The sequence below is a fragment of the Bos mutus genome, chromosome 2, assembly GCF_027580195.1.
Source record: "Bos mutus isolate GX-2022 chromosome 2, NWIPB_WYAK_1.1, whole genome shotgun sequence".
NCBI lineage: Eukaryota > Metazoa > Chordata > Mammalia > Artiodactyla > Bovidae > Bos > Bos mutus.
In genome coordinates this window covers 94,153,399-94,178,401 of record NC_091618.1, presented here as the reverse complement: position 1 = coordinate 94,178,401, position 25,003 = coordinate 94,153,399, and the positions used below count along the sequence as shown (strand labels likewise).

The following is a 25,003-nucleotide window of genomic DNA, read 5'->3' as shown; positions in this document are numbered from 1 at the left end:
TCACTGGTGACTGCTTGTGGGTGGCCTAGTGGCAGTGGTCGCTTGTGCCCATCACCGGAGCTCTTATAGGTGGTGTCTTGTTACCTACGAGTGTGCACAGGGAAAGAAGCTCCTATGGCGGTCCCATCCCTCTCCTCCTGTATTTCCCAAACATTGGCACCTTGCCTCTCTTGCACCCCCAGGCTTCCTCCAAGTACGTCCTTGGTTGCCACTCTGGCAGGGTGTCTCTGCACAGCCGATTCCTGTCTCTACCTGAGTCTGACCTCTGTAGCCCAAGCTTCAGCACCCAGCCCCTGTCCATACTGACAGACAAGCATCTCAGGCTGGGGAGTACAAGGCAGTCTTACTGATATGTCTGTGCAGGTTACTCTTCATCTTGCCTTACTCAGGCTGGTTGCTGCCCTCTCCTCCCTGGCTCCAAAGCTTCCTCTCCACCCCAGCTGATCTTCCTACTGTAGAAGGGACTTTCCTGGGTACAGAAGTTTTCCTCCTTCATAGCTTCCTCCCTGGGGTGCAGTTCCCATTTTGACTACTTTATTTTTCCTTTATTCTTTTGTCCTATCCAGTTATGGGAGGGGTTCTTGCCCTTTCAGAAGTCTGAGGTCTTTTGCCAGTGTTCAGTAGATATTCTGTGTGAATTGTTACAGTTATAGATGTATTTCTGATGTATTTGTGGGAGTAGGTGAGCAGACATCTTGATCCTGAAGATCTTTCTATGGATTCTTGAAACATTCAGCTATTACAAATAATCACCATCATGTTGTGCTGAACAGAATCATTTTTGCTTCCTCAGTTCACTCTAAAACACTAGATAAACAGCTCACTCATATGCTTCACCTTGACCCTTTTAGACAACTTGTCTACCAAGGAGCAGCTGTCTCTTAACTGTGCTTTGTTATAAGTTCCCATGAACTTCAAATTAAACCTCTGAAAGTGGCTGTGGCACCAAGACTCAAGCCAAGCAGCCTTTACTTTTTCTACCTTGCAGTGCTGCTTTTCATTGCTTACAGAAAACACAAGAATCCTTGTTATAGTCTGGTAAGTTTCTGATAATTAATTGGACCATCACAAAACAGGTGTCCTAAAATTTTAATTAAGTATAAATCTTGTTTAAATAATACATTTTTACCTGATCTGAAGGGCATCTTCAGATAGCCAAAGCAAAGTTGTTAACAAACATGCTTATCTGTGTGCTTAAAATTTTATTAAACCACCAAAAGTCATAGAAAACATGATAGACAAGAAACATTTGAAGAAGAAATTCAGGGTAAGCACCATTAGGAACCATAATTGCTGAGTGATTATTTTATATGATTGAGTTAACAATAAAATGCAGTCCTCATTTTCTCATACATGGTAATAGGAAGTAGGTCTGAAACATCTGGCTGCCCTCATTCACTCTAGGCTAATTAAAGATGTTGCCCTACTTATTAAATTCTTCAGTGTTTTCTTATAATACTTAGAATAATAACATAGTTATTATATGTTAAAGACATAAATTAAGTCTTTATTAGAATGCCTGTCAATTTACTAAGACATTGTTATTGGCAGTGAGCCATAATCTACCTGGATAGTTTACACAATATCTTCCCCCCCAAATATGAAGCTGATAAAAAACGGAGTTTACCTGATTTCCTCCCATACCGTGACAGTTGAATATACCCACTTTTTCATTTTCCTTGCGGCCCATGTTGTCTAAACATTGATTTGTTTCAACATTTCTTATCTAAAGGAAACACAAAAATGTAAGTCAGAAAATCTTTGGTATTTTCAAATTCCTTGTTGATAGCAAAATAATATTTTTGTAAGGAAATTTCTCCAAGGAAAAGACAAAGCTTTAAATATTTATTTTTCTATGTCTATTCTGATATCTGTATAACAGTCTAAACTCCCATTCAAGTAAACTTGCATAGCACTGGCGTTGTCATTAGCATCCAGTCAAGAGGCACTCTTTGTTTATAGTGTAGTGTCAGAGAAGAAGAAAACAACCACGTATTACAAATTAGGAGTTCTTCCGCAAATCTTCTGAAAATTAGGACAGTCTCGAAATTGCACCCAAATAATCATAGTGTATTTGTGAAGTCCTTAAGTCCTACAGTGCCCTATGCAAAGTAATAGAAACAAATTGGTCCGATATGCAAATTTATGTATTTTTCGTTGCTTCATTACTAGATGCTCCATTCTGAACATTTATAAAGATTAATTACACTGATAATTTTTTAACTAAAACATGCATCTTTTTGCATTCCTAATACCAAACAGTGGAAAGCAGTTGACCCTAAGAAAAACTATTACAAGGCTAAATGGTGATTTCACAGGAAAAATTTTTCAAAACCAAGATTAAATTGCCAACTGCAAACATCAGATTCATGGTTTATACTCAGACACTGCATTAATCCCATAATTAACATGTTAATATACATTTGTGCCAAATGTAATTTTATGAAAGCCATTTATTGAGTTTAAAGATGCCCAAATTACTAAGTCAAGCACAAGTGAACGTAAAAAAGAAGAAAACCTTTTCTAATAGATGAAATGTTTTAGATTTTTTTTCCTTTAGTCTCAACCCAAAGTAGTAATGTTTTACACTTGTCCACTCTGCTTCCAAAAAGTTCTTTTCTCTCTTATTAGGACACATATTTTACTGTTTACTCACTCATTACTTGGATATATTTAGTTATCTATGCTTCAGGTGCCTGTTTCTCCCTCTTGGCAAATGAGTATGATTAGAAACTTCTGCAGAGGCTGGATTAGGTTTCTACAAATCAACTTTTTTGTATGGTACAGAACCCCATGGTCAGGTAATGGTTGCCTGAGTTGGGAAAAATGGTGTGATTTGCAGTAAAGCCCCAGTCAGCAATTGAAATTCACACTTGGTAAGGGGTTGGGCAGAGCTGGGCAGTGAGATCAAGCCCTGTCCCAGTGATTAGAGGGAGGCAAGGGTGGAAACAGAAATAAATAAGGGGACTGTTGAGTCATGCCAATTAGATATGGTTATTTGGCATAAAAGGACAACAGTGGATGTGGGGCGGTCAAGTTTAGGATGTTTTTAAGATAGAGCCAGTAGGACTTACAATTGAAGTGGAAATGAGCCAGGAGAGGAAAACAAAGGCATCAAGAAGCATTACAAGATTTTGGTTTGAGCAGATCAGTAGATGATGTTTCCATTTATTGCGAGCAATATTCTGAGTTCTTACATGTTGATAACTGTATCTGTGGCTTTTATACTTCAAAATCAATTTGCTCCATCTGAAATCCTTGACTAACAATGTATTTCCTTGAGTATATTTAAGATGTTACTCTGTTCACTTCTAGTATAAACAGTTGCTTTTGAAAAGGCTGAAGAAAATCTGTTTTCTTTCCCTTATTCTTACAAATATATTTTTGCCTGAATGCCAAAATAAGTCCAGTAGATTGCCCAGATAGGTGGTGGTCTGTTTCAATATGTAGTTCCAAATTTATTTTCAAGGAGTAAATATTGAATAATATTGTATTATAGATAATTGAATTATTAGTGTTCATTTTTTGTTACTTTGTTTTCTATCAGGAAAGTCTATTCTGTATTTTGTATCTTTTATATATCTCTTATATATGTCATTTTCTATTCGATAGAAAAGAAAGACAAAACTATCTTTAAAAAATTTCCTCCTTCCCTCACTTTAAAACTCTTATGGCATTTTCTTCAGAATCCTCTGCTTTTTCAAATTTATCCATTTCTGAAATGATTCATTCCTTAATTTCTAATTCTTTCCTCCAGTTCAGGCCCTATTTTCAGATATTTTTTTTTAATTTATGTTTTTATTTTACTTATTTTATAATAAAATTTATCTGTTTTCCTGTCTTATGAGCCTAAGGTTTTGATTTAGTTTCATTTTTCATAGAGATATAACTTTACTCTTGATTATCTTTATTCTTATGGTAGTGATCCTTTTCCTTTCTTTTCAGAAAAAAATTCTCTTGATTTGTTAAGAGGAAGAATTTGATCAGGAAATAATTTTTCTCCCTCCGTCCCTCTCTCTTCCTTTCATTTTTTCTTTTCATTGCTTCCTGATGGGGGTAATGATTTGTCATCTTTAAACTATTCTGATGCCCAGACTATTCTTGTTTAATTGGATTAGGGGACATAGTGTCCATCGGGTTCTTTAAAATCTCCCCAGATGATTCTAATATGCAAAGTTTGGCAACCACCATTCTGTGTGGATCACAATAAACTGTGGAAAATTCTGAAAGAGATGGGAATACCAGACCACCTGACCGGCCTCTTGAGAAACCAATATGCAGGTCACGAAGCAACAGTTAGAACTGGACATGGAGCAATAGACTGGTTCCAAATAGGAAGAGGAGTACATCAAGGCTGTATATTGTCACCCTGCTTATTTAACTTCTATGCAGAGTACATCATGAGAAACGCTGGGCTGGAAGAAGCCCAAGCTGGAATCAAGATTGCCAGGAGAAATATCAATAACCTCAGATACGCAGATGACACCACCCTTATGGCAGAAAGTGAAGAGGAACTGAAGAGCTTCTTGATGAAAGTGAAAGAGGAGAGTGAAAAAGTTGGCTTAAAGCTCAACATTCAGAAAATGAAGATCATGGCATCTGGTCCCATCACTTCATGGGAAATAGATGGGGAAACAGTGGAAACAGTGTCAGACTTTATTTTTTTGGGCTCCAAAATCACTGCAGATGGTGATTGCAGCCATGAAATTAAAAGAAGCTTACTCCTTGGAAGAAGAATTATGACCAACCTCGATAGCATATTGAAAAGCAGAGACATTACTTTGCCAACAAAGGTCCGTCTAGTCAAGGCTATGATTTTTCCAGTGGTCATGTATGGATTTGAGAGTTGGACTGTAAAGAAAGCTGAGTGCCGAAGAATTGATGCTTTTGAACTGTGATGTTGGAGAAGACTCTTGAGAGTCTCTTGGACTGCAAGGATATCCAACCAGTCCATTCTAAAGGAGATCGGTCCTGGGTGTTCTTTGGAAGGACTGATGCTAAAGCTGAAACTCCAGTACTTTGGCCACCTCATGCGAAGAGTTGACTCATTGGAAAAGACTGTGATGCTGGGAGGGATTGGGGGCAGGAGGAGAAGGGGATGACAGAGGATGAGATGGCTGGATGGCATCACCGACTTGATGGATGTGAGTTTGAGTGAACTCCGGGAGTTGGTGATGGACAGGGAGGCCTGGCGTGCTGTGATTCATGAGGTTGCTAAGAGTCGGACATGACTGAGCAACTGAACTGAACTGAACTGGATACTCGAGGAAGGTATGACATATTTTGATATTTGATGGTGACAGTACAGTTACTCTTCCTTTTTTGAGTAACTTCTTTTTCAGTGGTTTCCACCTGGACATAGACTCACCTGGAAAGCTTTTAGAATATACTTCTATTTTGCTTCTGCTTCACAGATTCTGATTCAAATGGTCTGGAGTAGGACCAGAATACGGTTAAAAGATCCCCCAGATAATTCAATATAATCAGGACTGAAACTCCTTGTATCAGGAGAACACAATGAAGTAGTTCCTAGCTGGAATCCTGATTATTTTGTGAATCATTTTGAGAACTCTGGGTGCTGGTGGAAAGTAAAGGACATTTTCATAGCAAAGCTGATTTTGCCACTACCAAGTGAAATGTTTAAGAATAAATACTTCCAGCTGTACCTGACAGGACGTGTTTACACTGGAGACCATTTCTAACTTCACAAGGATAGATCTGTTCCTGTAAGTTTTTGGACAGTTGGAAAAAAATCCTTTGGTTTTTTTTGAGAATTCCTGGTTCTGTTTAGCTCTCCACATTTTTTTTTTCCTTCCAATTTTTTATTGGTGTAGAGTTGATTTACAATGTTGTGGTTAAAGTATGCAGAAAAATAATACAGAATTTTTCAGATTATTTTCCCATATAAGATATTACAGAGAATTGACTGTGTAGGTCTTTGTTGATTATCTATTTTATATATAGCAGTGTATATGTTTGAGCAAACTCATAATTTATGCCCCCCACTTTTCCACTTTGGTAACCATAAGCTTGTTTTCAAAGCCTGAGATACTGTTTCTGTTTTGTAAGTTTGTTTATATAATTAGATTCTACATGTAAGTGATATCATACAATATTTATCTTTGAAAGTATGAAAATATTTTTCTTTTATGGATGAGTAATATTCCACTGGGTGTATGTGTATGTATATATATGTCACATCTTTTTATTCTGTGGGAGAACCTCTGCAATATAATCATTTTCCAGTTTGTGGGTCACCCACCAAATCGGTATGGGATTTGATTGTTTCATGAACGCACTCCTCCTCCTGCCTCGTTGTGGCTTTGTCTTTGGATGTAGAATCTGTTTTGGTACATTCCAGTCTTGTCAAGTATTGTTCAGCACTTAGTTGTGATTTTGGTGATTTGTGAGAGGAGGTCAGTTCAAGTCCTTGTACTCTGCCTTTTGTCTCCACCTTGCCCCGTAACCCGTCCCTCCTATTTCCCTCTCCTGCTTTTATCTGGACTTTGTTTCCGTTGTTGTTGTACCTGCCTGCTTAAGTAGGGCTTCATTCCTTGAATTTTCTCCTGAAAAAGAGCCTCAGCTATTGAGCTATAAAAGTTCACAGGTTGTAGAATTCTCAGATCCTTCAGACATTAAAAGAGGAGACTCCACTAACTTGCAAACTGGATTTTATGAAAACACTTTTCCCAGTTTCAACTACTAAGTTAGCATGAAACAATTTCTCATGAGTATCTATTGGTAACTGAGGTGTTAGTGTGGCCTCATTTCCATCAGACACCCCGTTTCTTCCCTTTTTTTCTACTGTAATGATTGTATTATCATATGGTCATGAAGTTTACAAGTCATATTTTAGGATTGGTGAGAATACCTTGTCTAATTTTATTGTTAAATTTGTCCATCAGTTTTTGTTTTTGCTAACTTGGATGCTCTTTCTGCTTCAACTGAGGAATTCAGAAAGATTGAAACTATGTCACTGCTGCTGCTATTTTTTCAGAATTACAGAATACATTCATTTTGGGGAGTGCATGGAAAGGAGTTTGTTCTATTCATGACATGTTCTAACCTTCCTGAAAATTGGTTTGACAGTTTCTAGACATGTAATATTAATTGTCCCTTAGAAGACGATATAGTATAGGAACTCAAGTCAAATCTGGTGAGGCTAACTGGACATAAGTTCTGGGAGACTGGAAACAGATAGGAGTCAGTGGCTTAGGAAAGCTGTCAGAATGAGACAGGGAAGACAACCACCACAATAAAATTGAAGTTGTATGTTCCAAGCAGTTATGTGTAATAACTAATTTAAAACCAACCTATTACCCTAATTTTATATATGAAAACATTAAGATACAAAGAGGCTAAGTAGTTTGCTCAAATAAGTAGTTGAAAGTTACAGTGAGGTTGGAAATTGCCTAGTTTTGACATCTAGACAGGTAGGCAGTATTTTTCAGAAAGGGGGTGAAAAGAGCAAGGGAGGATTAAGTTCCAGTTGAATAAAGGTGAAGGTAAATGGACAGGTCATCCAGACAGTGGCAAAGACACATGGAACATGGAAGTGGTCTAGGATCAGACCTGAGAACCAGGTCAAAAAGTCTAGAAGCAAAGTGGTTTCCATGCTGAGTGCCAAACTGTTGGGTCCAGGTCATGAAAATTATTTCTGGCTATTGTCAAGATGACACTGGATACAAATATGATAGAGGATGAAGTATCAGGGAACAGGGCTCTCAATATCCACTTTAAAAAATTGAGAAGAGCATACCATCTGGATAGAGACAATGTCTGAGAGGTTTTTGCAGTAGTCCTATGATATCTAGATTTTTTTTTTTTTTAATGTATGAACACCTAGAAGGCAGCATGGTGTGCATCAGGGTATTCTCAAGTAAATGAATCTAACATTGGAAATCTAATATTTTCTTCAAACATAAAAATGGTTACTAGTGTCTTCTGACAGTCCTCAACGATCTAATCTTAATGTATAATAGAAGATACTGGCATACAGGAAAAAATATATATGTTCCCAAAGAATGCTATGCAAGCAACAAAATGAAATATCAGGAAAGATCCTGAGCTTGTCACTGGTATTACATTACCTGACAACACCAATTGCTTGATCATGCCATTCATTAATCCTAAGAAAAATCTAGGCAGGCAAACATGGAGGAACTTCATCTACAGAAACTCCTTACAGAATCCAACCTGAATCAACATAAGTAGAGCATATGGGTAGTTCTGCATTCTGGGAAAGTCTTGTGACTCATCCCTTATGTTATTTTATAGCTTTGAGTATGTGGTGTAGGACCAACAGAGTTTTAACTTTGTTGTCTATTTTGACATTTCTTTGTTTACACATAATCTTTTATTGCCTGAGGAACAATGACATAAACTTGGAAGTATTTTTTCCCACTTGTGTCTTGATATTAGAAATCAGCAAGTTTTTTCCTAAAAGTTTGTACTCCTTGGCAGGATCATGGGTAATGTTACCACTTACTCGGTTTATTCATTAGCTTTTGCTCCCTCTGCTGGATTGTAACAGCAAGCAAAAGTGGGAACTCCAATTCTAAAAAAGAGGCATAAACTCTCACCCCCACCACCTTTGAATTTCAAAACTAATACGTAAAATGAATTCTAAAATTAGACTAAACTTAGCTTTTTTTTTTGTTTTTGGCTTTAGTTACTCCAATAATGCTTATCCTTCAACTGTACATTATGTTACTCATTATCATTGTTTTAAATATGTCAACCTCATTTGGTTTCTCTTTACTTTGTAAAGGAAATAACATTTGCAGTGAATTCAAGATTAATGTTAATATTTCCATATTATAATTGCTATGGTGAATATGCATTTCTCTTTACCAAATTGTGAATAAATCAGAAGGATGGTTTTATATAGATTTGCAAAGTCTATATAATTAACAAATCCAAGCTGACTTCTCTTATGTAAACCTGGGTTTCCAATGACCTGACTGTGAGATTTAACAACACTGAGTATGTGATATCTTAACCTCCTTCAACAAAACAGTAAATACAGAATACTGGACAATTTCACATATTTTGGTGGATAACAAAATCAATCCTAGGAGACTTCATAAATGCTCTAACTGGAATATAGTTGGTTGTAGTTGCTTATGCCAATACATATTTAAATAATAAAATCAGAATTTGTTCTAATGTATTTATCAGTAGGGTAAAGCCAGAAGAAAAAAAAAAACTTTCCAGTAGTAAACTCACTCATTTCGTCCATAGGTGGGATACCCAGGTCAACATTCTTTAGGGTTAACATGTGATGGAGACTAATATATTTTGCCTGTGTATTAGTTACACTGGGATAAAAATCAGTTACTGGGTCCCAAAGAGTTTTGTGAATATGATCATGGGCAGAGAGAATGCCCCATTTGTGCATGTTTTAAAATATGAGGCTTTTTTTTTTTTTTTTTTTTACTGGTTATCCTATTAAAAGATCAAGAAGATGGTGAATTTATAAATAGATCTGATTACCAACAGACATGTAACACTCTGAGGGTTTTAGCCTCTGGATTTGGCAGTAACTGATTTTATCCTTAATCCCTGCAGCCTAGCAGCTTCAATAGATGTCTATTTTTAGTTACTGAAATTTGTTCTTTAACAGTGTTTAAGGAATACAGTGTCAATGTGTGCAAGGATCTTAACTAGTTGATAACGTTAAAGAATACAAGAGAAAAAGGAAGTGCTAAGGAGTCAAGTAGGCAGTAAAAAATTCAGAGACTGCTGTCAAAATGTCTTCCAAGTAGCATGCAAATGCAGATATTAAGCCCTTAGAGTTAAGTCAATTGGCTCCAGAATTCCTCTTCTCTTCCCTCTTGCCCTCTGCTTTCTTGTGTTCCACATTAACAAAACATTTTTTCCCCAAGATGCTGGCCTGTCCAAGGTCAAAAATTTAGGGTAAAGCATTACTACTTTAGAAAGCCAATTTTCAATCTTATAGTTGAATTAGCTTTTATATTTATAAGATCAGGAGCTGATAAGCTAAATATACATAAGCTAGTGTTAGTTAAGAGAGAATTTCATGCTGCAGGAAGCTCCTCTTCCTTATTCCATTATGATCTGCTTACTAAGTCTAAAAGGCATATGCTTCATTAAGCTACTTAAAGGTTTTAGTTCAAAGCAATTCAGCTTTTAACTTCCCATTGGAAATTGCATGTAATTCATGAGCTGGGTGAAGTAATATTTCAATTATCTGCATAAAATTCAAATGTAAGAAATTACAACAGTTGTCTGATATCAATACTGATGATTATTTTGGTGACAATATATAATGATAGAAACTGAATATCATGTTTACTTCTATCTTGTAATATAATAAGGAAAGCTATAAAGAGAAACTGATGTGAAGATATTTATATTCACCAGTGCACTGCAATATTAAATATCTGGGCTTTGAAAAACATTGAAACTTACAAAACTTGTAAATTGTTAGATCCTAACAATTTCATTTGAAATTGAGTACATATGAATTACTTCAAAGAAATAACTTTGTGCCCTAGATAAGTAGCTTTGGACACCTGGTTCCACTTTGAGACTATCTGAGAGATAGTGCCTTCATACATAATGACAGTAAGAAAGAAAAAATTTAAATGACTGTCATCCAATATAGTCCATTAATAGTTTATCTCAAACTCATATCAAAGTGTCTCTGACTACACATGACTATGCAAAATTGAATTGGAATGCAGTGCTTGGTGAATTTGTCCTTGTTTTCAAGGAAACTGTTGCAGGACTGCATCTCTTGAAGGGTGGTTTTAAAATGGAAAACTGTAGTACATTACTATCCCAGAAAGTTCAAAACCAGATATAGCTCATAGATTTTTAAATTTATTTAGTTTTTTAAATACCTCATAGGACAGTTTTAATTCAACTGAATTTCTTAGCTGTTTGATTATCTCTTGCCTTTTCCCTCACCCCCATTTCAGTAGAATGGCTCAAGAGTACAGGTCTTTCTTGTTGACTTTTCATCCTTAGCATATAGCACAGGTTACAGCTTAAGCTCTTAATTAATAAAAGTATTTTGAATGAATAACATATAGTGATATCCATTTTCTCCTTCTAGTTATAAGGAAAAGTGAACATTATTGTCAGACTAAAATATATTTGAATCCTGACTTCAGTATTTAACTAGCTCTATGACCATTAGGTCAATTGTGTGAATTTTCTGCATATAGGTTTCCATATTTAATTGGGGATAATAACAAAACCTGCCAAGAAATTTTGATTTTTTAAAGTACAATTTTTAAGCAAATCTAGCATAATGTTTGACATAGGAAGAAAACAATAGTAGCTCTAATAATTACAATAACTGTAACTAATGGTGCTGCTGCTACTCTGCTAGGTGGTGTTATCAATGCTCTGTATCCTCAGTCATCACTGTAACCTGTATGATTACCTTCCTTCTACTGCTAGGTACCAGAGACAGACCCAGTGCTACTTGAGTCCTAAAATGGGAGGTCAGGATTTAAACCCTTCTCTGCTTGATTCCAAAGTCTGGGATTCTTTCAGTACACCACGTTGCCTCTCCCGGATATGTTTCAAAAACCCTAAAGGTATATTTCTGTCTTCAAAAGTTTTTCAAATTATTTCTATAAATTAAAATATAGCCATCTGATCCATTAAAGAAGATAGCTCCTTTAAAATCAGTAGGCTGTATAAAGGAATTTTCTCACACTTAATTTTAATTTTTTCAGAAAGTCAATTAATTAGATTTCTCAATGTGTAGTGCAGGAGAGTATGCAACTGAATTTTTAAAATGGAAGTAGACATCTAGGTTCTATTTCAGAGTCCTGAGTCTCTCTCAGGAGTCACCCTGATGGCCTTAGATGATTTCCAAAAACTCTGCTTGACTCATATCTGTCTTGTTAACAGGTCTTGGTCATACCTTCTTTTAGAAAAAGTGATCAGCATTTACTTACTACCTGGGTCCATTGATTACCATGGGAGGAATACCCTACTACAAGAATAGGAAAACTCCCTCTTCTAAAGGTACGAATTCACAATTGGCCCAACAAAATTTTCCATAAAGGAAATGAGTGTTAGATACTTAATTGGAGATCTTTAGTAGAACTAGATTATAATAACTAGCATGCACATAGAGCTCTAGTTTAAAAAACACTCTATTTTATGTATTAAATATAAATAAATCGTGTGACTTAGTGCTAACATGGGAATACTGAATATTTAAAAACAATAGCAATGACACTCCCATCCCAATGAAAACAAATAATTAAAAAAAAAAAAAAGCCAGAGGCACAGGACTAAAGTTATACCTAGAAAGTGGTAATATTCAGTGTTATTACACATGAACCTTTGCACTACAGAATTCAGATTAGTGTTCAATAGATATAAACTGAAAATTCTATAGAGAGATATTTACCTGGCTGATGAGTGAGTGGAAATTTGACAGTGTATGGATAAGACACACACACACAAAAACAGTCTTTAAAAACAATTCAGCTGGAAATGAATTGTATGTTTTTCTTTTAGTGAATCACAAGGAATGTTTATAGTTATGGAGTGGATAAATTCATAGATTTCTTGGCAAATGAACCAAAAAATACTAGACTGAATTTTCAGATATTCTGCTGTTATGACCTATAAAAATAGCAGATTCAAATAATAATTTCCAAATGCATTGTATTATTGCTGTTAAAATGTTTTAAATATAACAAATACTAAATCAGTTTTCTCAAATGTAATTCCTAGTAAGTGGGAAATTACCAATATGAAGCATATAATTCATAAAGGGATATCTCTTATTTTGATCAATTAAATATGTATTATGACCATATGCTTGTACAGTTATGATGAAGCCAACTTTTTAATCTCTAAATATATGGTACCCAAAGCAATCTACAGATTCAAGCAATTGCTATGAAATTACCAATGGTAATTTTTAACAGAGCAAATACTTTTATAATTTGTATGGAAACACAAAAGCCCCTGAATAGCTGAAGCAATCTTGAGAAAGCAAAAATGGAGCTGGATGAATCGAACTTCCTGATTTCAGACTAGAGTAGAAAGCTGCAGTCATCAAGACAGTACGGTATTGGTACAAAAACAGAAATATAGACCAATGGAACAAGATAGAAATCCCTGAGACAAACCCACACACCTGTGGTCCCCTAATGTACAACAAAGGAGGCAGGAATATACAATAGATAAAACGGAATAAGTGGTGCTGGGAAAACTGGACAGCTAAGTGTAAACAACAACAACAAAATGGAAGTAGAACACTCCCTAACAAGATACACAAAAATAAACTCCACTTCCTAGAGTAATGAAAATTAAAACAAAACACCAAATGGGGTCTAATTAAATTTAAAAGCTTTTGCACAGCAAAGGAAACCATAAACAAAATGAAAAGACAACCCAGAGCATGGGAGAAAATATTTACAAATGAAGTGACTGAAATCTCTAAAATATACAGTTTATGCAGCTCAATATCCAAAAACCAAACAACACAATCAAAAAATGGGCAGATCTAAATGTACGTTTCTCTAAAGAAGACATACAAATGGCCAAAAAGCACATGAAAAGATGCTCAACATCACTAATTATTGGAGAAATGCAAATGCAAATCAAACGTATAATGAGACACATCTTATACCGGTCAGAATGGTCATCATAAAAAAATCTACAAGCAATAAATGCTGGAGAAAAGGGAATCCTCCTACACAGTTGGTGGGAATATAAATTGGTGCAGCCACTATGGACAACAGTATGGAGATTCCCTAAGAAAAACTACAAATAGAGCTTTCATATTATCCAGCAATCCTATGGAGAAGGCAATGGCACCCCACTCCAGTACTCTTGCCTGGAAAATCCCATGAAAGGAGGAGCCTGGAGGGCTGCAGTCCATGGGGTCGCTAAGAGTCGGACACGACTGAGTGACTTCACTTTCACTTTTCACTTTCATGCATTGGAGGAGGAAATGGCAACCCACTCCAGTGTTCTTGCCTGGAGAATCCCAGGGACGGCGGGGCCTGGTGGGCTGCCGTCTATGGGGTCGCACAGAGTCGGACACAACTGAAGTGACTTAGCAGCAGCAATCCTACTCCTGGGCATGTTATCTAGAGAAAACTCTTGATATAAAAAGATACATGCACCCCAGTGCTTAACGAAGCAATCCTTACAGTAGCCAGGACATGGAAGTAACTTAAATGTTCATCTACAGAGTAATGGATAAAGAAGATGTGGTACATATGTATAATGAAATATGACTCAGCCATAAAAGAGAATGAAATAATTCCATTTGCAGCAACATGAATGGACCTAGAAATTGTGTTGAGTGAAGCAAGAAAGAAAAATAGTGCTTTTATGTGGAATCCAAAAAATAAAGTACAAATGAACTTATTTACAAAACAGAAGTATATTTGATGTAAAAACAAACTTGTGGTTACCAGGGTGGTGGGAAGGGGAGTATAAATTGGCAGATTGTGATTGATATATACACAATATAAAATAGATAACTAAAAAGGACCTGCTGTATATAGCACAGGGAACTCTACTCAATGCTCTGTAGTAGCCTATATGGGAAAAGAATCTAAGAAATAGAGATATGTATATGTATAAATGAATCACTTTGTAGTACATCTGACACTAACATATTATAAATGAGCTATACTCCAATAAAAATTTAAAAACTCACAGAGGAGAAAATAAAAACAAAAATGCATTGTTTTCTGAATACAATAAAGTTAGGGCAGGTTTGTCCTCTGAGTTGTACATGGTTATTAGAAAAAGTAGATTTCTGGATGAGTGAGAGTGAAAAGTATGGAACAGATCAGGGGTTCTCCATGTGTGTACAAAGTCAGTATGATTTTGATAATAGTACTATGATAATATCTTTCACCCTTACTTCTCATGAATGTATAGGGAATCTTCAATTGGTTACCTGGTGTGCTGTATTATAATTGAATGAATATCAAAGCAGATACAAGAATCCAGCTACCTCTTTTTGGCCAGTTCTTAATGCAATTTATAAAAAAATGTAGATAACCTAATCTTCATACTATTTTGCTTTATAAAGTTTACTTTTCCAAAAATATGTTACTTATATTAGTAAATTAATAAAGTTTCCAGTTTCTTTTCCCACAGCAAATATTAACACTTATAACCCACATAAAGAAAAACTCAAAATTTGCTGTAAACTTCAAAGACTTTAAATTCCATATGATTAAAAAGTTTTAGAGCTATTTATAAAGAAACAAGAAAATACTATTTATTCCACCTTAAACTGTGTTTTTATTTTTTATAAATCCCAGTGATATAGACCTTTATGGTCCTTGTAATTTACGAGAACTCTTTTATAATAGGTCTGTTTAAAAACCCTTAAAGCATTGTATTCATAATATAAAAAATATTGATCTCCTTAGAAATTGCTCCTTTTGCAAAATATATTTAAAACTTAACCAAAATAAATAATTCATACCTCTCCAAGTGAGTAATAACGTCTTGGGATCTGGGAGTCCGGATAGATGTTTTCAAGGTACCAAGAAAAGGGCTTACACTTCAGATTTTCTCTTAGTGTTTTTCTGACTGACACATCTCCGTAATCCACTTTGACAACACCTGGAATTTTTCAGAGAAACATTGAAATCTGTTTATGCTATTTTCATTTTAGCACTGTTTCACTCTGCTTTGCTATCAGTTTTTTTCTCTATAATTAAAATTTCATCAAATTGAATTGCATGTGCAGCTGCTACTACACTGAATTCTTGCTAACATCCAATTAGTACATTAAATGGATATAAAAAGTTTTTCCATTGGTTATGACTTAAAATGTAAATATTTATCACCAAGTACATGTACTTCTTAAATTGAATAATTAATCAAGTCAGTATAAGTTGGTATTAATTTAGCATCTCATAATGAAAGCCTAATTGAGCTGTGTGATAATGTGGTTTCTTTTTAATGAAAGTTTCAGTGGCTTCACTATTTTTATTCCTCATATTTTTCCTTTAGTGTCATTAATTCACTACTTGTGCATTTCATGAGAAATATACATAAATATGACCCTCACAATGGATGACACATTTGTGTTCTAAGTTTTCCTTCTTGAATTTTTATTTATCTAGGTTTAGGACCTAACTTTTTATTTACTAATTTTTCCCTGTTTTATAAGTTAGTGTAAACCACTTCAAATCCTTGAGTAAGTTAGTAAATAAATAAGCATAAAGAAACCACAAGCAAATGAAATATACTCACATGTGTATTATTAAAATTGCTTAACTGTATTTAATAGCAGAATAGATGAATTTAAAATGAATTTTCCATTGAGGATCATAATAGAATGATTTTTAGTTGAGAAATAAAAATAACACCACTAATTTTAGTGACATGAATTGCTCATTACTAATATTAAAATAACATTTAATTGAAGTGGCTAAATAACTGTTATAAGATGACAATTAATTCTTAGATTTTGAAAAGATCTCTGTTTAACGTGTTTAAGAGCAGTAAGCAACCACACTTTGGCACAGGAAAAAAGTGGCCCAGTCTTGATATGCTATCCCAACCAAGCAGCAAAGTCTATTAGTCATGTGTAATAAAGGAACAATTGTTTAGACAGTCTAAATGTCTATAACTAATACCATTATTTAGGTTACTATTTTCAAATGAGGCCGCACTCTTGAGGCTTATCACCTGCCAGTCCTTCCCACTCCTCACCACCCGTTTGGTTTTTTTTTCAGAATTTTGTTTTTTCCCCAAATGCTTAAGCAGCCAAACCATTTCCTTCTACAATAAAATATTGATTTTTCTAGCTAGTGTTTGGATGAAAATAAAAAGATATTTGGGCTTTGTAGACAAATACTTCCTTTCAAAGTAATTGTATCCAGAACCTCCAATCTGGATGTAGCCTTCAAAAGAGGTTCAATAACACTTAAAAAATAGATTACTAAAAGAATTTCTTTTTGTTTAGTGGTACACAAATAGGTGGCTTTGAAAATTTTTTAATTCTATTGGACCCGGAAAAAAAGGCAATGCGGCTTCAAAGGATTTAATTCAGCAGTTCTGCATCTTAAATTTGACATTCCAAAAAGGTCCTCTTGATTTTCCACATGACCCATCTTCAAGATTCTCCAGTAACTAGCAATAGTGTCCATCCATTTTCTCAAGGCAAAAACATAGGAGTATTTCTTTTATCTCACACACATATTCAATTCATTAACAATCCACAATATGGGTCTTTCTACATACAGAGGGGTTACATCCTGAGAAACCCATCTTAAGTTAAAAAAAAATGCATTCAATAGAGCTAACCTACCAAACGTTGCAGCTGAGCCAAGCCTACATCAAATGTGCTCAGCACACTTGCATTAGCCTACAACTAGGAAAAATCATCTAATGTTAATCCAATTTTATAAAAATTGAATATCTCACATACTTTATTGAATAGTATACTGAAAGTGGAAAACAGGGTGACCGAATGTATAGAGAATGGTTTTAAGTGTATCTGTTGTTTTCACCCTCCTGATCACATGGCTGACTGGGTGCTGGGGCAGCCCATCTTCTAAAGAGAGTATTATGCTGTATGTTGCTAGCCTGGAAAAATATCAAATTCTAAAGTTTCACAAGTACAGTTTTTATTGAATACCTATTGCTTTCACACCATAATAAAGTTGAAAACTTTAGTCAAATCATCATGAGTCAAGGCCTGTCTATAGATTCCGAGCTCCTCTATCATCCCCATTACCATCCTGGTCTCTCCCATCTCTTGCCTAAGACTAAGCATGCCATCACCTCCTAACTAGTCTCCCTGACATCTTGTATTTCTCCATTTATCCTTTATTTACTATTTCCTGCTCTCTAGACAGTATATTTGAAATATAAAATCATGTGTTCGCTTGCTGCAAAGCTTCCAACAATTTCCCATTGTTCTAGAAATAATTGACAATATCAATAATCATTGCCAGAGTTTCTTTATGAAATGACCCTTGGTTATCTCTCTGAATTAATCACCTGTATTCACTTCATTGTAGCAAAACTGGCTTCCCCACCCTTTCTTGCTTTCTTTCTCTTTCTCCAAATCTCTAATCAAAATTTATTTCCTCATGCTCACCCTGACTTTCCTCTCTAAAATGATCGCCCTTCCCATCATCTTGGTAATGCTCTATCCCTCCATTATTCTTCATTCTCCAGCATACTTGTTAGTACTTGATATCCTATACAGGTTAATTCTCTTTGCCTCCCCAGGAAAAGCTTTGGACAGATAATTTAATCTCTTGATTCCTAAGGTATCTTGTGTGTGGTATATAATAATTCAGTTCAGTTCAGTTGCTCAGTCGTGTCCGACTCTTTGTGACCCCATGAATCGCAGCACACCATGCCTCCCTGTCCATCACCAACTCCCAGAGTTTACCCAAACTCATGTCCATCGAGTTGATGATGCCATCCAACCATCTCATCCTCTGTAGTCCCCTTCTCCTCCTGCCCCCAATCCCTCCCAGCATCAGAGTCTTTTCCAATGAGTCAACTCTTCTCATGATGTGGCCAAAGTATTGGAGTTTCAGCTTCAGCATCAGTCCTTCCAACGAACACCCAGGACTGATCTCTTTTAGGATGGACTGCTGAATACATATTGCATATTGTAATGGATACCTGCTGCTTTTGACTGCCTGGCATCCATTTTGCATATTGGTAACAGCGTTCAAGTTTTCCTTGGGCAACCGTCACACCTTCACTTTGTGTGACTTGCTGATCTCATACCCCTTCCTGTCTTTCCAGCTCCAACTAGCATCACAAAATAAAGGCATTTCACTAGTGAATCCTGTTAAAAATTCACATTCTGATTCAGGTGGTCTATACTGAGGCCTGAGAGTCTACATACTTACCAAGCTCCCAGGGGATGCTGCTGTTCCTCAGGTCAAATTCTGAGTAACCCCCAAGACAATCAAAGCAACCCATTTCTCGTTGTTACTTACAACCTATCATAATGACTGGCTTAGGAGTAGGCATGTGATAAAAGTATAAATAAATAAAAGTATACTCAGACAACTTTCTAGGACTATTAGAAAGTAGAAATTCTCTTTCCTTTGGAATTGCTAGCTGTAAAGATGACTAAAGCCTGGAGCTTCTGAGGCTACCATATAGAGAATGCCTTCTAAGATAGTGAAGCAAACACAGGAATTAGATAAACAAATGGAAAGAGACAAAGATAGCATAAGCCAAGCCAACATTTAAATCAGCAGATATTTATCGTGTTCCAGCCTTTACACAAAGCATGTTTTCTAAGCACTTGGGATATGTCAATGAACAAAAAAATGTATCTTTCTCAAAGGGGAAGGAGAGGTAAGTAAACAGTAATACATTAGAAGGTGATACATGCTATGACAAAAATAGAGTGAGGGAAGAAGTTTGCAATAGAAGGAATCTTAATGCATTATGTTTTTTTTTTTTTCCAAAAGCAGCTTACAGGAGTTACAGGTTTTTAATGTAAATCTTTCAATGGAAGTTGAACAAATGCTAGAGAAGCTCTGACATTTAGAGTTTCATGATGAATTAGAATAAAAAAGTACTCTAACTCTAAATTTGCAGGATTGATTAATAGGTAAATTATAACATTTATGGGCAGTTACTTTATTTAATAACCTTTTATTCATGTTAAAATCTATTTCATGGTAGTATTAATCTAGATAATCTAGATATGTAGAAGAATTGTGTTTTAATTCTTTAAATAGAAGATCATCATAATCTCAAATAAATTCTTTCCAAGTAAATACCTAATAAGCCTAACAGTTTTGATTACCTATAATCAAGGTACCTGATGAGAGAATACCTGCTTTTAGACTAAAGCTCTTGAGTTTTGTGCATAAAAATACATATTGTAGCATAGCTTAAAGTGGTAAAAAGAGGAAATAATTTCCTTCAATAAGGGAATTTTTAAGTAAATCAGTGGTATACCTAATTGACAAAATATGATTGCTGTATTGAAATGTCTATAAAATATGGGAAACGGAAATAAAATACAAATAATTTTTTACACTATCATTGTAAATGAGTAAATGTGTGGAACAAAAATAACTGAACTATAAAAGCAGTGCATTCCCTTTGCTACTAAAAGAAGAGAAAAAAAAAAACCTTTAAAAATCTATTTTATCCTTAAGTATAAAAATTAAAACTGTGAAACTAATCAGTTTTCCATATACAATTATATATTAACAATATGCTTGCATATTAAATGAATATAGTTTTAGCTAAACATTTTTTATATTTTCAAAATTCCTCTTAAAGAGAAAATTATCTTTGTTGTTTACTTTAAAAATTGTCATCAAGGGTTATTTGAATAAGAATCTGCATTTCTTCTCAAGTATAATAAAAAGATCATTTTTAGGCTAACCAGGGGTTACTGCATTCTAGAGTATCTAAGTACTATATGTGTAAGAAGTTTAACAGATTAGTTGGATTTTTTTTAAATTTAAAACTACTCTTATCCTGCCATTTTAATTTTTAGTCATTCTTAATATGCACAGAAATTACCCAGGCTCATAACTGCTCATTAGGAAGTCAATGGTTAGAACTATATTAAGCGGCTGATGACCCATGCCAGCTAATAATACACAGTGATTATCTGTTGAACTTATCATTTACTATTATCACTTCAGTTTTATTTTAATGGAATAAAAATGATATAATGAATTGTACAAAGATCATAGCTTCTGTTGAGAACAGTATCACATAGAAGAAGTGAATATCAGAAAACTTCTCTATTTATATCAATCTGATCTTTATCATCAAAAATCTGGGCAGGTCAGAAGGTGACATAGATGGTGGAGTAAGAGGACCCTAAACTCACCTCCCAGAGACAAACCAAAATTACAACTATTTGCATAACAACTCTATGGGAAGGACCAGAAGACTAGCAAAAAATATTTATTCCAACTAAAGACATAAAGAAGGAACTAAATACTATGACTCACAGACTTAGAGGAAAAAAATTATAGTTAACTGAGTGGGGAAGAGGAATAGGTTGGGAGTTTGGGGTTAACATGTACACACAGTTATATTAATAATTAAAATGGATAAGCAACAAGGACCTACTGTATAGCACAGGGAACTCTCTACTCAATATCCTGTAATAACCTAGATAGGAAAATAATTTGAAAAAGAATAGATACAGCTGGAGAGGGTGTGGAGAAAAGGGAACCCTCTTACACTGTTGGTGGGAATGCAAACTAGTACAGCCACTATGGAGAACAGTGTGGAGATTCCTTCAAAAACTGGAAATAGAACTGCCTTATGATCCAGCAATCCCACTGCTGGGCATACACACTGAGGAAACCAGAAGGGAAAGAGAGACGTGTACCCCAATGTTCATCGCAGCACTGTTTATAATAGCCAGGACATGGAAGCAACCTAGATGTCCATCAGCAGATGAATGGATAAGAAAGCTTGGTACATATACACAATGGAGTATTACTCAGCCATTAAAAAGAATACATTTGAATCAGTTCTAATGAGGTGGATGAAACTGGAGCCGATTATACAGAGTGAAGTAAGCCAGAGGGAAAAACACCAATACAGTATACTAACGCATATATATGGAATTTAGAAAGATGGTAACAATAACCCTGTGTACGAGACAGCAAAAGAGACACTGATGTATAGAACAGACTTATGGACTCTGTGGGAGAGGGAGAGGGTGGGAAGATTTGGGAGAATGGCATTGAAACATGTAAAATATCATGTATGAAATGAGATGCCAGTCCAGGTTCGATGCACGATACTGGATGCTTGGGGCTAGTGCACTGGGACGACCCAGAGGGATGGTATGGGGAGGGAGGAGGGAGGATGGTTCAGGATGGGGAACACATGTATACCTGTGGTGGATTCATTTTGATATTTGGCAAAACTAATACAATTATGTAAAATTTAAAAATAAAAAAAAATAGATACATGTATATGTATACCTCATCACTTTACTGTACACCTGAAGCACAATATTGTTAATCAGCTGTGCTCCAATATACAATAAAAATTTAAAAATAAGAAACCACAATAAGATTAGTAGGAATGGTGGAGACAGTATAGTTAGGACCCAAATTTTCAGGGTTGGTAACCCACAAATGGGAGAGACATCACAATGATAGAAGTTTTCTGCAAGGAGTGAGGGGTCTGAGCCTCATGTTGAGCTACCTTGCCCAGGGATCTTGCACCAGGAACATGAGCCCCTAGAATGTCTGGCTTTGAAAACCAGCAGGGCTTATGTTCAGGAAGTGGGAGGTCTATAGGAAACAGACTTTTCTGTTAAAGGGTTTGTGCAGTATCTCACACAATCTGAATCAGCATAGAAGCAGTAGTTTGAAGGGAGCCTGGGTCAGACCGATTTGCTAATCCTGGAGAGCTTTCTGGGGATGAAGGAGGACACAGCCACTGGAGGCAGCTATTTTGGAGAGCTCATTTTACTGCTGTATTACTATTGCTGGCAAGTGACATTTTGAAATCCTACCTCCACCCTTAAAGTGCCAGGGACTGACCTGCCCACCAGTGGGCCAGCACCAGCCCTGATTTCCCATGGCATGCAGATATCTGAGCGGGAACTCGGCCATGCAAACCAGCAGGCCAGCACTAGTCCCATGACCCGCCAGGCCCCACAGTCAGCCATGTTGGCACCTGGCCTGGACCATCACTGGGCTAGCTCCAAACCTAGCATCCTTGGGCATCAGCCAGTCACTTCAACACCTGGCACTGCCCACCAGCAGGCAGGAACCAGCCCTGCACCCCACTGGGCTCTGTAGCTTTCCACCCCCCATCCACTAGTGGGCCAATAGCCACCACACCAAGCAAGGCCTGGCAGTTAACGTGGCCAGGGACCAGCGCTGCCTAAGAGCAAGCAAACAGCCGTTGGCTGTCAAAACAGAAGGAAACATGCTAGGGCATAAAGAGCACAAAGCTCTAGTGAACAGAGGAGTGTGTGCTCTGGGCCCCAGGGGAATTCACCTAAATGAGGCCACATTTCAAAGACTGTAAGACATAACCTCTTTAATACCTAGAAATAAACACAGAAAATTAAGTAAGATGAGGCAAGAGAGGAATATGGTCCAAATGAAGGAATGAGACAAAATCATAGAAAAGTGAAGATAAGTAACCTGACAGAGATGTCAAGGTAATAATCATAAAGATGTTCAACAAACTTGGGAAAATAATGATTGAATATAGTGCAAATTTTAATAAAGAGTTAGAAAATATAAAGATTCAAAATGAGCTGAGATTGCACTCACTGAAATAAAATATATACTTGAAGGAATCAAGGGTAGATCAGATGATACAGAGGATAATATCAGTGGACAGAGTAGTAGAAATCAATGAAGCTGAACAGAAAAAAGAAAATATGCTGATGGTTTGTGACACTTTTGTGAAAACAGCAAGCATACTAATATTTGCATACTAGGAGTCCTAAGAGGAGAAAAGGTAAGGGAACTTACCTGAAGAAATAATAGATGAAAACTTCCCAAACCTGGGAAACACACATCTAGTTGTAGTAAGCACAGAGTGTGCCAAACAAGATGAACTCAAAAAGGTCCACACCAAAACAATTTATAATTAAAATGGCAAAAAAATAAAAGAGCAGACCTTAACAGCAAGAGAAAAACAGGTATTTACATTTTTAAAGGAAACTCCCATAAAGGCTATCAGCTGACTTTAGCAGAAACATTGCAGGGCAGAAGGGTCTGGCATGCTGTACCCAAAGTGATGAAAGGAAAACAACTATAATAAAGAATATTCTACTTAGAAAGGCTACCATTCAGACTTGAAGGAGAGAGAAAGAGTTTTACAGAGAAAAAAAAGCTAAAATAGTTCAGCACCATTATAGTGGCTTTGTAAGAAATGGTGAAGAATCTTCTATAAGCAGAAAAGACCAGAACTAGAAACATAAAAATTACAAAAGGAAAAATCTCATTGGTGAAGGCAACCACAGAGGAAATCAACCACTTCTAAATGTAGTAAGGTAAGGTAAGGTAAGTCACTTCAGACGTGTCCAACTCTGTGCGACCCCATAGACGGCAGCCCACCAGGCTCCCCCGTCCCTGGGATTCTCCAGGCAAGAACACTGGAATGGGTTGCCATTTCCTTCTCCAGTGCATGAAAGTGAAAAGTGAAAGTGAAATCGCTCAGTCGTGTCTGACTCTTCGCGACCCCATGGACTGCAGCCCACCAGGCTCCTCCGTCCATGGGATTTTCCAGGCAAGAGTATTAGAGTGGGGTGCCATTGCCTTCTCCGTCTAAATGTAGTAGGAAGGTTAAAGTAGTAAAGATAAATGTAGTAAAACACCTATGTATACAATAAGTAAGGGATATTTAAAACAAAAAAGTGTAAAATATGTTACTAACATTAAACAGGAAGGGGGAGTAAAAATATAGCATTGTTAAAATGCATTAAAACTTAAGAAATCATTAACTTAAAATATTTATATATATATATATATAGCCTATTGTATATGAACTTCATACTAGCCACAAACCAAAAACCTAGAATACATGCACACCCAAAACAAAGGAATTCAAACATTACACTAGACATAGTCATCAAATCACAAAAGAAGAAAGGAAGCAAAAAGAACTACAAAAACAACTACCAGAAATCAATGAACAAAATGTCAGTATGTACATACCTATCAGTAATTACTTTAAATGTTAAATGGACTAAATATTCCAATGAAAAGACTGTAGCAGAGGACTAAAAACAAAAACAAAAAAAGATCTATATATGCTGCCTATAAGAGACTAACTTCAAATTTAGAGACACATAGTAAAAATCTTTTCCTTTATATTTTCTACCCTTCATATTATGCTTAGAGATACCAAGATATCAATAAGTCCAGGTGTATTTTATTTCATGCTTAAATATATTCACTTCATGTTTTTCTTTTAAAATTATACTATGCATGCGTGTATGCTAAGTCATGTCTGACTCTTTGTGACCCTTATGGACTGCAGCCTGTCAGGCTCCTCTATCTGTAGATTCTTCAGGCAAGAA

At 35.9% G+C, this 25,003-nt stretch overlaps 1 protein-coding gene across 2 annotated transcripts in view; it reads right to left on the bottom strand.

The window, feature by feature from the left end:
* The window catches only part of GALNT13 (polypeptide N-acetylgalactosaminyltransferase 13), a 672,291-nt gene that overhangs the window by 45,635 nt on the left and 601,653 nt on the right, over positions 1 to 25,003 (bottom strand). For both annotated transcript variants that reach the window (XM_005896463.2, XM_070380823.1), the window contains exons 10-11: positions 15,458 to 15,597; positions 1,628 to 1,726 (exon numbers count right to left, since the gene is read on the bottom strand). In XM_005896463.2, coding sequence (XP_005896525.1) covers positions 1,628 to 1,726; positions 15,458 to 15,597 — 239 coding nt within the window. The remainder of the gene's footprint in view (positions 1 to 1,627; positions 1,727 to 15,457; positions 15,598 to 25,003) is intronic.